The sequence below is a fragment of the Ursus arctos genome, unplaced genomic scaffold (assembly GCF_023065955.2).
Source record: "Ursus arctos isolate Adak ecotype North America unplaced genomic scaffold, UrsArc2.0 scaffold_11, whole genome shotgun sequence".
Taxonomy (NCBI): Eukaryota; Metazoa; Chordata; class Mammalia; order Carnivora; family Ursidae; genus Ursus; species Ursus arctos.
The window spans coordinates 66,424,977-66,439,800 of NW_026622775.1; the positions used below are offsets into that span (position 1 = coordinate 66,424,977).

General features: G+C 34.4%; 1 protein-coding gene across 2 annotated transcripts in view; it reads right to left on the minus strand.

Annotated features, from left to right (window-relative positions):
• Positions 1–14,824, minus strand: part of PPP2R2A (protein phosphatase 2 regulatory subunit Balpha) — a 79,453-nt gene that overhangs the window by 20,657 nt on the left and 43,972 nt on the right. For both annotated transcript variants that reach the window (XM_026518967.4, XM_026518968.4), the window contains exon 3: positions 12,576–12,673. In XM_026518967.4, the coding sequence (XP_026374752.1) occupies positions 12,576–12,673 (98 nt within the window). The remainder of the gene's footprint in view (positions 1–12,575; positions 12,674–14,824) is intronic.

Genomic DNA, 14,824 nt, shown 5'->3' on the forward strand with positions numbered 1-14,824 from the left:
GTTGGAACTAACCTGATAATTAGAGTACAGTGCAAAGAAATGGGTTAGAGGTACACTTAGTAAGACAAAAGGATCTCTTAGTTTAAAAAAAAGTAGGAAACAGAATGAGATGTGAGATATAGTATTTTTCCTGTACGTTGAAAACACAGTACACAAAAATGAAATTACACATTTCAACAAACAAAATTCATAAATATGTAAAGTATACTATATCATGACCAAGTTTTAAAGCAAAGTAATGAAGACAGTGTGATACTCACATAGTACTGACAAATAAACCAATGGAATAGAATAAAAGGCCCGGAAATAGCCCTGAATTACAAGAAAGTAGCACTGCTGGGCCAGGATGGTCTTATTATTAAATGGTTTTGGTCAATTTGCTATTCATATGTAAGAAAATGAAACTTGACCCCTACACTACCTCAAACCACTCATATAAACTGATTCCAGGTGAATCAGAAATACAAATGTGAATGTTCAATAATCAGGTTCTAGGACAAAACTGCCCAAGACAGCGTTCTGTAGTGGTGGTAATTGTCTATATCTGTGCTGTCCAATACAGTAACCACTAACCACATGCTGTTATTGAGCATATGAAATGTGGCTACTGTGACTAAGGAAATGAACTTGAAATTGTATTTAATTTAAATTAATCAAAATTTGAATAGTCACATGGAGCAAGTGACTACCACACTAATAAGCACAAGTTTAAAAGATCTGGCACATATGTCTTCTGGTACCTTGGTGTACACAAGTATTTCTGATACAAGGCAGAAAAAGCAGTAAGCTCAAGGAAATCATTGATAAACTGATAAACTGTACTGTGTTAGTCTATTAATAACCCCTATTTGTCAAAACCCACCAATGAGAAAAGCGAAAAGGTAAGACAGAGAGTGAAAAATTCTTCCAACAAATACACCTGACAAAGGGCTCATACTTAAAAAGTGTAAAGAAAGTCACAAATCAGGAAGAAAAATGACAGAAAATCCAGTAGGAAACATGTGCACTTCACAAATGGTAATATCCAAAGGGCCAGTAAACACATAAAAAGATGTTATATCTCAGTGTTAAAAAATTACAAATTAAAATTATAATACGATACACTCAAAACCTCCAAAATATTTGAAATTTTAAGAACACTGACAGTAACAAAGCATTGGCAAAGACGTGGAAAAGCCAGAATTTTCATATATTGTTATGAGAATAAAATTGGCAGAACCACTTTTTACTCTTCTGTCCACCCCATGACATAATATTATGCACGACTATGTATACCAAAAAATATAATCAAGACTATTCATAACTGCATTATTAACAGCCACAAAATGAAACAACCAAAATGTGTACATCTACAAAATAATGGATAAACTGTGGTATAGTAATACAAAAGAACATTATATAGCAATGAATGTGAGCAAATTTATGTCTATACAAATGTAATACTGAGCAAAAGGCCAGACACAACACTGTTTGATTCTATTTATAAAAATTTATAAAATTATAAATTTAAAAATTTTATAAAAAGTTCTAAAATTATAGATCAAATTAAGTGCTAGAAGACAGACGTATAAATAGGCTTATAAGGGGAGGAAAGAGAAATTAGTGACTTGGAAGGGGAATGAGAAGGGTTATGTGGAAGGGTAGGAAGTTCTAGTTCTTTTTTTTATTTAAAGATTTATATATTTCTTTTAGAGAGAGAGAGATAGGAACGGGGAGAGAACAGGCACATGTGAGTGGGTGGAGGGGAAGAGGGAGAAAGAATCTCAAGCAGACTCCCCACTGAGCGCCAAGCCCCAAATGGGGCTCGGTCTTCTGACGCATGAGATCATAACCTGAGCCAAAACCATAAATTGGACACTTAACTGACTGAACCACCCAGGCGGCCCATCTATTTCTTGACCTGGATGTCTGCTGTGTGATAATCTACTAATGCTTTGTGTGCTTTTTTGAGTATATTTCAATAAAGTGTAAAAAAATATATAGCACACAAAAAGTGCAGCCACTTTGAAAACAGTATGGGGGCAGAGGGTTCCTTGAAATAAAACTACCCTGTGAACCAGCAATTCTATTTCTGATATATATTTGAAAAAATTGAAAAGAGGATCTCAAAGAGATTATTCACAACAGCCATGTGGTGGAAGCAAATTAAATGTCCACTGATGGATAAATGAAGAAAAAAATGTGACAGACAAACACACATAAATTATTATTCAGCCTTAAAAAGGAACTCCTATCCTATGCTACAACTTCGAGGAATCATGAGGAAATAATGCTGAGTCAAACAATCCAGTCAGAAAAAGACAAATACTTCATGATTCCACTTACATGAGGTATCTAAAGTAGCCAACTTCATAGAAACAGCCCATGAGAATGGTGGTTGCCCGGGTCTGGGTGAAGGAAGGGGGCGGGAAGTTGTTGTTCAGTGGTTATGGAGTTTCAGTTATGCAGGGTTGGGGGGGGGGTGCTTTCTAGGGATCTGTCTTACAACACATGTACATGGTTGGCAAAACTGTATCATATACTTGGAAACTGTTGAGAAATTCCATGTGACATATTTTGCTATAGTTAAATAACAATACAGCACACAAAAACAATACATATTCAAGAACACACTGAAATGATTATCCATGTAGGGAGAGGTGAATGGGAGCAGGCGATGTGCAGTGTAGGTGAGAGCCTGCACATCTATGTGTACAGGTTCGTTTCCTTGAAGAGAGGACCTTGCTATGGTAGGTCATGAGCTCAAGTAGACCCCTGAGGTTTTAAGCAAACCAAAACAAAATATAAAACAATAAAAAAATTCAGTGGAGTCAGAACCAACCAACCATTTGACAAGAGGATTGGAGCTTCATTTCTTATACAAAAGTAAATTCCAGAACAATTAAATGGTTAAAAACAAGTAAAAGCACCAAAATAAAAGTACAATGGTGAATTTCTATATATTTTGACAGTGAAAAAGAACTTTTTAGTATAAAAACAAAAGTAAAGAGCAGAGAAAGGCTGACATCTAACTGAAGTAAGTAGTAAAATATTAAAAGGTTAAAAAAAAGTGTACCAGCAAAAAAACTGTATCTTAAGATAGCAAGTTACAGTCTTTCATGTATGAAAGGTCCTTAAAAATCACTAGGAAAAATATTAACACCTTTCCTTGGAAGATGGCAAACGTCTAAAGTTGGCAATTTATATAAAAAATGGTGAGTAAATGTATGTATAACTGCTTATCACCATTAATAATCAAAATTAAGTAATAACGTTTTGTCCTTAAACTGATGAATAAAAAAATGTTTTAATGTTCCCTGAAATATGGACAAAGTCATATACTACTGGCAGAAGTATAAAGTTTATACAGCTTTTCCGGAGGATAATTTGTCAATGCTTATTGAAAGCCTTAAAAAATACAGATACTCAATAATTCCACTTCAAAGTATAACCTAATGAAAAACAATGTATGCAAAGATGTATCAACTTAATGCATAAACAACCTCAATGTCCATCAAGTGAATTATGAAATACTATAGAGCCAATTACATTCAATGGCAGATCAATGTTTCTCAACCATATTCACTTATGCACAACACTTCCTGCTACCCATCCTTTGCAGTTCCTACAAGCTACATGTTTACTGAACTTTTGTCACATAAGTTATAAAAAGTTCTTCCAACTACACATGCACTCCCTTCCAGTCAATGGTTGCAAGTCTCATCACACTTCCCTGACAATGAGATTAACTTGAGTAAACATCAAGAGAAAAAAACTGAAAGTTATAGAATGACATGTTTAACATGATTCTTTCTCATTCTGCAAAACAGGAAAACACCCAGAACATACACAGACACAAATGAGTCTTTACTCATGAGATGGGATGATTTTGGATTTTTGTCTTTTTGTGAAAATGGTACAGTTTTCATATTTTCCATGATAAACATATTAAGAATAACGAAGAATTAAAAACAATCTCGGAAAAGAATGTCACCTGGTATTCCATTAACAGCTAATTCTAAATATAAATAACTACATTGTGCTTTTACTAACTTCCTTCTTTTTAGATGAAACTCTGAAAATGTAGGATTTCCTTAGCTCCTTGAACAATACATAAGTTTTAGAAAAAAATTACATGTATTTTACTTTAATCATCTCATATAAATCAGAATGGATATTTTTTAAGCTTCCAAACAGAACACTACTAAAACTCAGTTACTGTTTAGTAATGCTCCTTTAATCTTTTATTTGTTAGCAGGCAATCATTTGTTTTCTAATTCAAAATAGTTTAAAGAGTTTTAGAGTCTTGTGAAAAGGACCATTCAGGGACATTGAGAGAAATGGTACAAAACAAAATGAGTTCATATTTGCTAACAAACCACTATCAATGCAAACAAGTGGAACTTTCTAGAATAAAGCAAAACACAACACAATCGATGATATAAACAGAAAACAAAAAAAAAAAGAAATTTCAAACATTTTTCTGAACTGATTATAATGACAGTGGTGGAATACTTCAACATTTTGCAGGAACTTACTAAATTACATTCAGTAGTAAGTTGTGCCCCTTCATTGAGTGCCTGCTATATACTATACTAAGGAACATGCATTTTAGACAATTTATTTGACTCTTAAGGAGTTGGTTTCTCTCTGATACAAGATTCAGCAGATAGACCCCACTTGATGTTCGATTAAAAAAAAAAAAAAGGAAGAAAGAAATAATTCTTTCTACTATTTTGTCTGTTTTTTCCCTCACAGGTTCATTAAATATAATAATCCTCAGACCTCAAGTTCTTCATGTGTTAAAATAGAATTTATCCTCAATACCTCTGGTGTGACAGGGCAGTTTTGAGAATTAAATGAGAAAGTGAGTAATGTTGAAGTATCAGTTTTTCTTCCAGATAGGGATCAAGTCCAATCAATCCACATTATGCCTTTTAGAGACAACACGATACAGCTAAACATACAAAGATCTGGAATTCAAGGAGCCTAAAGTCAGTTTCTCAAATTAGGAAACCTGCAACACACTTTATTCTGACCAAGTTATTTATTTTGAAAAGAGCATAAAGAGATATTTGAGAAAGAAACAACGTCAACACGGGCGCCTGGGTGGCTCAGTCATCAAGCGGCTGCCTTCAGCTCAGGGCGTGATCCCGGGTCCTGGGATCGAGCTCCGCACTGGGCTCCCTGCTCTGCTGAGAGCCTGCTTCTTCCTCCCCCCCCCCCCCCCCCCCCCCGCTTGTGTTCCCTCTCTCGCTGGCTGTCTCTCTCTGTCAAAAAAAAAAAAAAAAAAAAACCAACTCCAATAAATTCAAAACTTGTCTATACAACTCAATTACATATGGGAAAAATGGGTGGCTCAGTGGGTTGAGCGTCTGCCTTAGGCTCAGGTCATGATCCCAGGGTCCTGGGATCGAGCCCCAAACTGGGCTCCCTGCTCAGCAGAGAGCCTGCTTCTCCCTCTTTTTCTACTGCTCCCCCTGCTTGTGCTCACTCTGTCTATAAATAAATAAAATCTAAAAAAAAAAAAAGAATGTTCGGTTTGATAAAGATGCATTTAAAACAATCACTGTGAAAAGATTTTCATTAAGTATGTTGGAATAACCTGCCTGTCGATTTGGGAGTGGGCAGGGAAAGTAGAGGAGGGGAAGATCTCTAAATTGTATTAATTAGGGTAATAAATTTCAACCAGATAATGAATTGAAATGGCAACAAATGAAATGAGTAAATCTCTAAATAATTCAGAGGCAGGAAACCAACAATAAAAACAAACAAAAAAGTACACAAAACTTAAAAGGCAGCTAATCTACAAAACTGAAAAACACAGCCTCATGAAAAAAATGTATTCTCCTCACAACACGTGGCCTGTATAGAATCAGTTTAGAGCAAACAATTTTAAGAATTGCCAAGTATTGAGAGGTTAGTTAAAACATTTAAAACCCAGTAAAAAATACCTTTTTAACTACCAATTTGTTGATTTTATTTCTTATCTCTACTGAGAAATTTTTGGTTAAAGTATAAATTGGTAAAATTTACTAGAAGAGATTTGGCCAATATAAGACTAAAAATCTTCATTAACCTTAACTTAGCTTCTAGACAGTTCTAAAGAAGTAGGAAGTACTTCAAAGATTCCACTACGAGAATGTTTTTATAGCGTCATTTATGACAGAACATGAAAAATGAGCAGAAAGCAAGAAATAAACACTCCAGGAAGTATCTAACAATAGAGATTATGTTAAATAAATTTCAGTACATGTCTGTAATGGAATATCATATAATCATTAAAGATGATGATTTAGCATCTTTAACGACATCAAAGGTCTTTACATACATTATGCGAGGGAAAAAAAAAACATACCACCTCATTTTAGAAAGACAAAAGTTTAATAACACACCAGAAGTGTTTGTTATTTGGTGGTTATAGGTACTTTCTTTGCCCCTTGTCCATATTTCCTAAATTATCTTCAAGTAGTATGATTTTTTTTTAAAGATTTTGTTTATTTCAGAGAAAGAGAGATAGCAAGAGAGAGAGAGAGAGAGAACAGAAGCAGGGGGGAGAGGGAGAAGCAGGCTCCCCACTGAGCAGAGAGCCCGACACTCAAGCCAAAGGCAGACATCCAACCGAATGAGCCACCCAGGCATCCCCATGGCTTTTTAATTAGAGGGAAAAAATTACTTACCAGAAAAGTATGAGGTTGAGGAGAAGATAGCAGAGGGAAGAAAAAGTAAATTCTAAAACTACTGGTATTATTAGTTTCATAGATTTCGATCTGTTTTTTGTTGTTGGGATTTTGGGAGGACAATATAAGAAATATGGTTAATTCAAATTGCTGAGCAACAGGTAAAATGAAAAAGTAATTTTACTTTAATATGTCAAAACATCCTCTCAAGATCTAACCCCGTGTTAAGAAAAATAACACTTAAAGGAATTCTACTTCGTCTAACAGTTGTTTAGTGACATTCATACTGATAGGCTCAGCAATCAGCAAGGGTACTTTAAATGATAATCCACTTTTGAAAAATATAATATTCTAAATGAGATAGAACCTCAAAAGTTAGTATGTAGTATATGACAGCTGGTTGGATAGAAATGTAGACAACAGATAGTTGAACAAGGGAGATGGCTGGATGAATTCATGAACAAACAGAAATGAGGACTACAACTCCAGGTATTTAAACTCTCAATCCAAACTCTTTCTAATTTTTCCCTCCTTAAGCCTACCACTGAGAAGACATCATTCATTAATGGCTACTATAAAAAAGTCAAGATCCAGTACCTTCCTCATCACTATAAAGTGATGAAACTGATTTTCCTGTGTGATTTTTACCACTTAGGCTCATTACTTAGAGAAGTCAGATTTTTTTCATTTGTTAAAAACAAGATTCAGTGTTTGGGTATTCTTCCAATTTATACAGAATTAGCTTTTACCCAACTTCACTAGCTGTGTGATCTTAGAAAAGTTATTTATCTTCTCTAATCTCAATTCATTTATAAATTGGTAATAAACTGAGACACAGATAGGAAGTGTGCATACACCTTTACTGTTTTGCTGTGAAGATGAAGTAAAATTTAGCGACCTTGGCAGAGGGCCCGGGACAAAAACTATTGTTGCTATACCCAAGTCGGAATGGGAAAAGCTATGGCCAGGCAAATAGGAATGCTGGTTCTAGTATAAGGGTTCACCTTATTAACTGTATGACTTTGGATGAGTAAACCTATCACCTGCGCCCCTAATCTCTTTATTGGTAAAAGGAGACAACATTACCAGGGACTGTTAAGTTGGGGCCCACATACTACCTACCCATGGATAGAAACCAGGGATTTTGTGAACTTGGATATGATGGAAGTTTACATATTTTTCCCCACTAATGTCCAGCTGAAATTCAGCATTTCTTTCAATTATGGATGGAGGTTATAAAGCATCATATTAGCAGTACCTGTGACTTTGTCACTACAGAAATGACATGTTTTAAAATCACACCCCAGCTCCTGTCCGCAAAAAAACATGTATTAATAACTTTGAAAAATATTTTTTAATATAGTTTCCTTCTAATCCTATGTATTTTATACATTTAAAACACTCTGAGAAATCCACAGAATTGACCAGGCTGCTGAAGAAATCCATGACACCAAAGGTTGAGAACCTTTGAAAAACCCTATACATTTTAGCACTTAAGTTTCTATGAATGTACCATATACATATGAAGTTCAATACAGGCAAAACAAATTGACAGTTAGCTTTGGTAGAGGGTAGTAGTGACAAGAAAGGATAGAGAAGGCTTCTGAAGTGCCAGTAATACCCCATTTCTTGATCCAGGTAAGAGTTACACAAGTGTGTTTGTTTTGTGAAAATTTATAGAACTATACACTTGTGATTCTGTGCATTCTTCTCTACGTTATCATATGACCTATCTTGGGAAAATTAAATGTATTTTTAGATAATACAAACTTGAAGCTGTATTTTGGAGCTTTTATCATTATCGTGGTAATGGAATGCAGACAATTTCAATTTTATATTTTCTATTAGGTGAAGTCCCCAAAGGACTTAAAAAAAAAAGTAAAAGTGGAATCTCAGGCCTCCAGACATTCTGATTTAGTGGTTCTGAGACACAGTCTAGGAATCTGCATTTGAAATATATGTTCCCAGGTGATTCCAACATTTTGTACTCTGAAAAACACAAACTTAGATCAAAGAGTGAATGAAAAATGAAGATAGTGAAAGCCTGGAAGCTTAGGAAAGAAATCTCATTTTATAGATCCGCTGATTATGAAGACACCACAGTGGTATTTTCTTGAACTTCTCGTGTATTCTTTCTGTAATATCCCTGACAGACAGGCATCAGCTCTTGTGCATTTATTTCCACATACAAAAGAAACTAATCGTTTCTTCTTGCACAAATCTCTAAATATCAAGACTCTACAACATCTCTTCTCCTGGCTATTACAGCCTCGGTCCCTTCAACCACTCTCTGCTAAATTTGCTATTTTGATTGGCGCTCAGTAAATACTATGTTGAGTGAATGCTGCCACATCACCCCAGAACAGTGAGTGTGATCAATTCCTTCATTTAAACATCAAACTAAATCAACTCCTTTGTATATATGATACTGAATTCTAGTAAACAATATCTTGTTGATTTTGAGCCCCATTCTAGTCTTTCCAAATAATTTAAAAAGAAAATGCAATCATATTAAACCCCTACCCATCTTTCGGGATAAGCATGATTTCTAAGGTTTCTTCTATCTCTTGTTAAGGAGTTTTAGGAATACCACATAAGACAGAGAAAGAGAGAGAGACGGGGGGAGAGGGGATCCTAGAAAATTACTAGCACTTCTAGAAAACAAAAAACAAAGGCTGTATAATAATCTAGGAGGAATTGAAAAAAGGAACAATCTCCCTTCTCACCTTTCTCCTTAATTAATTGTCCCTTTAAAAACAATGCTCCCCTAAAAAATACAAAACATCAACCACACCTATTCTAACACTGGCTTGGAATCTCCCAAGAAAAACTGTATTAATATTTTATCAAAAAAAAAATATCCCACCATCTACTTTGTTGTACAAAGCTATTACATATAAGCTATGACAATAAGTTAGTAAGACTGTTTACCTATTTCAGGACATGCTATAAACACGGGACTGGATATCAAAACACAGTAGGTGGGATGCCTCATGGAAATCAGCTTACCCTTGTGCCTCAATTTCCCTACATGACCTGCTTCTATCAAGAGATTCTATCAAATAGAAAACTGTAAGAACATATTAGTTATAAAAATATTAAATCACAGCAAAAAATGTTACAGGATCACCAGGCTGAAATACATTCAAACTGAATGAAGAACCTACCCTCTAAATGAATACCCAGCTTCTTTGACAGGGGAAAAGAGGGACAAGCAGCAAGAGGTACCCAACAGGAAGACAGGCAGGGGTCCTGCCACATTTGAAGCATAACAGAAGTGAGACAGAAAGGTGAGTTAAAGGTGTCAGTTTGATGTGCCAGTTAAGTGAAGTTCTCACCCAGCCAATGGGTGAGAAGATAAAGCCACAATAATGCAAATGCCACTGTGTTTCTCAAACAGAGCCAGCATCGCCGTCAGAGACTAAGAAATGCTCCATGGATAGGCACCAGTGTGCCCTGAAATGTATGCATGGTAGCTGTGATTGTTAGAAGAAGCTGGACTAAAATTTAAAAATCAAAGTTTCTAATTCCAGAGCTCTGCTATTAAACTAAGCAATGTAACCTTCTGATAAAAACTTTTCCTGTGATTATCTAAAAACTAGGAAAGGAACTTCTTTATCTTCCACTTTTCAAACTATAACACTGTTTTACAGATATAATAGGTGTGACCTCATAAAAATCTAATCTAAATATATTAGGTACTGATACAAAGGTGCCTCTAGATGTAAACAGCACATACATGATCAGTGACATAAACAGTGACTGTCCTGAAGACAGCCCTATACTAGAAGCTCCAGTATAAGATATGGCTTAAAAATGTGGAAAATAAATTAGGTAATAGGCACCAAATTAGTATTAACAAGATCAAGTTTCGGAGGAGGAAAGCAATCATTACATCATCATAATTTAATCCATCACTTAAAAATACTGATACACTAAGTAATTCTCAGAAAACACACCACCTACTAATCTGGAGTTCTAAATAATGAATCGGTCTTGAATTCTTAAACGCAGGTAAGAATGATAGATACCAGTGCCCTTCTCAAAAAGTCATTTTGCTAAATTCCTTGTTGTAGGGGCATGGATTTTAAGTATCAGTACTTTAGAATCTTCGATAGCATTTCACAAAAGAAATATCTGCTTCAAATTTTGGCCTTGTTTCCCAATACAAGTAAAATGTTCAAGCAATTTCAGTAACTCTGTTAGACCTTTTATTCCAATTTAAGGGATTACTGACAGCCTTCAACTATTACTCTTGAGTACATTTATCAAACCCCTACTACATTTATTGAAAGTTCCAAACACCTTTTTAAAAATAAAAGCAAAGTATAGACAGTAATTAACTTCCAGGAAAAACAAAACAAAACAAAAAACACTCAAGAGCAGAGAATGCTTACAGGAATGCCAGCTCAAATTCTGAGTAACAAAATTAACATTCATATTTTGGTTATCTAACATGAAAGGCATTGAAGACAACATGTCAGAAGTTTTGGGTTCTAGTTGTTAGTTCTGCTACTAATCAAGTGATCTCTTAATATCCTGACTTTCTCATTTGTTAAAAAAAAAAAAAAGGGAAACTGTAATGATCTGTAAGGTTCCATTTCAACTCTAAGTATTTCAAGATTCCTATGGTCAAGACTTTAGTTGCTTGAAAACAGGAACAGAAAACTGATTTTGCCCCCCCTTCCCACAAGAACAATCTTTGACAAGAAAAGCTTGAGTCTTTTCATATTGTCTTCCATCCAAAAAAATAATAAAAGGAGACATATTTAGTGTTTGTGCATCTTCTAATCAGACACTATTAATCATTTCTTTTAAAATTAAATTACCTACCTCACTGGGGTGTTGTGAGGATTAATTCATTAGTGTTTGTAAAGCACTTTGAGATCCTCAGGTCAAAGGCGCTATAGAAGTGCAAAGTAGTAGTATTATTACTAGATTCTTTGCTTATTTAAGGAACTTCACAATCCTTTAAAACCTAACTCTCTGTTATGATTTAGACATCTACTTGTAAACCCTTACAATTTATGCACATCACTTTTAACTCTTTTTGGATATATAGACAGGGACAGGATGTTTCAAAACAAATGATTTTAAGTAAGGTTTAAGCTTTGATTTACAAATGGAGGGAGAGAGCAAGGGAAAATCTGGTGTGACAAATTTTGTTTAGCATAAAATTTTGGCGAGACATCTTGTCAATTAGATTTAGAAGTGTGCCTAAGCTATACCCAAAACAAAACAAAACTCACTTTAATCTCGAGAGTCTGCAATGAGAAATTCCTTTCTTCAAAGAGAAGAGGAAACAATTTTCCAATCAACTCATTTTAAAAGGGGTACTGAGCTTATAAATTACATTACACGGGTATACATACAATTGTCATTTAAAACCGTTTTATTTAAACCATAGTAACAATATTAGTATGAACTGATGTCAAAATAAGTGAGCAGCTTTTTCTTTAAACTAGCCTCCCACCCCCAATTACACAAAGCGAACTAGGCACTGAGAAGAGAACAAAGCAATTTTGCTTTATGGACTTTTCTAAGAGAGAGGGGAAAAAAGGGCCAAGGCTTCAAAACCAGTCAAAATCTTGGATTAATTCCACCACTTCCCACTCCTTTCTCTAACCAAATCTTCTAATGATTAAAGTGCTATGTTTTTAAATCAAAACCACACATACATACACACATACACACACATACACACACACACACACACACACACACACACACACACACACACAGAGCTAAGAGAAGCAGAGCTATCTATCCGTTGGATATTCTGCTTGAATAAACACGTACTTCTTTAAAAAAAAAAAAAAAAAAAAAAGCCAATATCCTCTGATGAAATACTTCAGTGCAACAAGTTCTAGCCCCAAGAGCAAACTGAAATTTAGGTATTAAACTTTAAACACTTACCTCCTGCTCCTGTTGAAAGATGACGACTCTACCACCTTTATCTCCTGTTGCTAGTAATTCTCCAGAATGATTAAATTCTACTGTAGAAATTATATCTGCTGTATAATTGAAACAAAAACAAAGAAAAAATGTTAGTTTTTCCTTCCCAACTTACTACAGTTTCAGAACTTAGCATGTTTTTCCTAACATGTTCCAAACCTATAGATCAACCTGTCATCAGAAATAAGTAAATCTAAGGTTCTTTCACTATTATTTTGTTTCTTAAAAAAAAAATTCCCTCCAGAATAAATCAGTATGAGACTACTTTAATAAGAATGCAAGTAATAAATACTTAAATACTAGTAGTTTACTGGTATTTCACTAAAATCATGAATGTAATTAACAATCTGTGAAACATTTTCATAGTACCATTAAACATTAATAATTACGTTGCTAATTTTCTTTCTTATATACTTTTGATAAGCATCTTTATGCAAACCCAAAGGTGGCCTACAAAATTAAAGCAGATATAACTGAAATGGGGGAAAATTTTAAGTGTAAAAATGATTTCAGATGAAATTGTAAACATCAAATTATTAATTCAAATTATGGCCTCTCAAACTAAAGTGTGCAAACAGAACACAAGGATAGCAGAAATGCTTTGTGCTATGCACCTTCAATAGCTTCAATATGCACAGCTCTTCTTATGGCTCCCAAACACCATAAAGGCTACTAGAATCAGTCATTACACCCAAAGTCAGTGCTATTTCACAGTAACATTAAATAAAATTTTAGGGTTTTTCACTTGCTTTTTGACACCAGAGCCAGTTTTCTAAGTTACAGAATCAGGCATTAAGATAAAGCAACTACACTGTAAAAACTACCACTGTTACTAACAAGTGCTTCACTATGAAGTATTATGCCAAATTAGGAAAGACTGTCATCTGCACCTGAAATAAGTAAACTTTTCCTATGAGAGGGGTCATTTTCTGGTCTCTATTAGCTCACTGCAAGAATTTAAGAGTGTTGATATAATGAAGAACACTATATACCTTAAATTTTTAAAATTACTGACCAAAGTTTCTTTATCAATAATCTGTCCAACACTGCATTTTATAGTCTTCTTTTTAGTGATTTTTACAAGACCAGCTTGATTTTGGAGAGCTTTCTTCGCTTTCTCCATTATCTAGGTCCAAGACACTTTACCTTTCTGGAACACTCTGAGAATCTACAAAAGTTACACATGCTGTGCCAAAAAACTGCATGTTTTAAGTGTGCACAAAAATTTGCATATACCTTCAGAGGTATGGACAGCACCCCACTTCCAGGTTAAAAACCTTATCCCAGAAGCCCCCTATGGTCAGTGGTATCAGGAGGAAAGAGTAAGTTTAGTGTTTGCATATGTAACATAAAGGTGTAAAACTGAATATATTGGACTACTCCATAAAGTCAAACATAAGTAAATATTTAAAAGCCATTCTATTTTTTATTAAATTTTTTATTTTAGTTCCAGTATAGTTAACATACAGTGTTGCATTAGTTTCAGGTGTACAATATAATGATTCAACAATTCTATATATCGTTATTCAGTGCTCACCATGGTAAGTGCACTCTTAATCCCCTTTACCTGTTTCACCCATCTCCCACACACCTCCCCTGACATGCTTTATTTTAAAAGAGTACCCTCAGTTAAAATTATTTTTTTCTTTTTCAACAAAAACATTTTTTACTTGAAGCATACCTCAGAATAAATGGTTCTAAAAAATATACATATAAAACATTCCATCCAAGAAAAACAGAATACACGTTTTCTTTAAGTATACACCGAAGAACCCTGATTAAATCACATAAAGAGACCTAACAAATATTACAAATTTAAGAAGACTGAAATCAAACCAAGTATATTTTTCAATCACAATGGTACAAAACTAAAGATCAACAATAAAACAATGTTGGAAAAGCTACAGTGTAAATACTAAATATGTAAATATTAAACAATACACTACTGCACGAAGCAATGGGCCAAATAAGAAATCAAACATAAAGCCATTCTATTGGGTGCTCTATACTACTGTACTTACTTCCGTATGAATGTTAAAGGATTAAAAACATATACAGTCCCTGCACTTAAAGTACATTAGAGTACAGTTTGAGACAGAAAGTAAGTAGAAGCTAACAATACCAGACAGAATATATGGACTCACTTATTTGAAGGTTAGGTTCTAAAATTGGGGAATAAGGTAAAAATCATGCATAATAAAATCATCTTT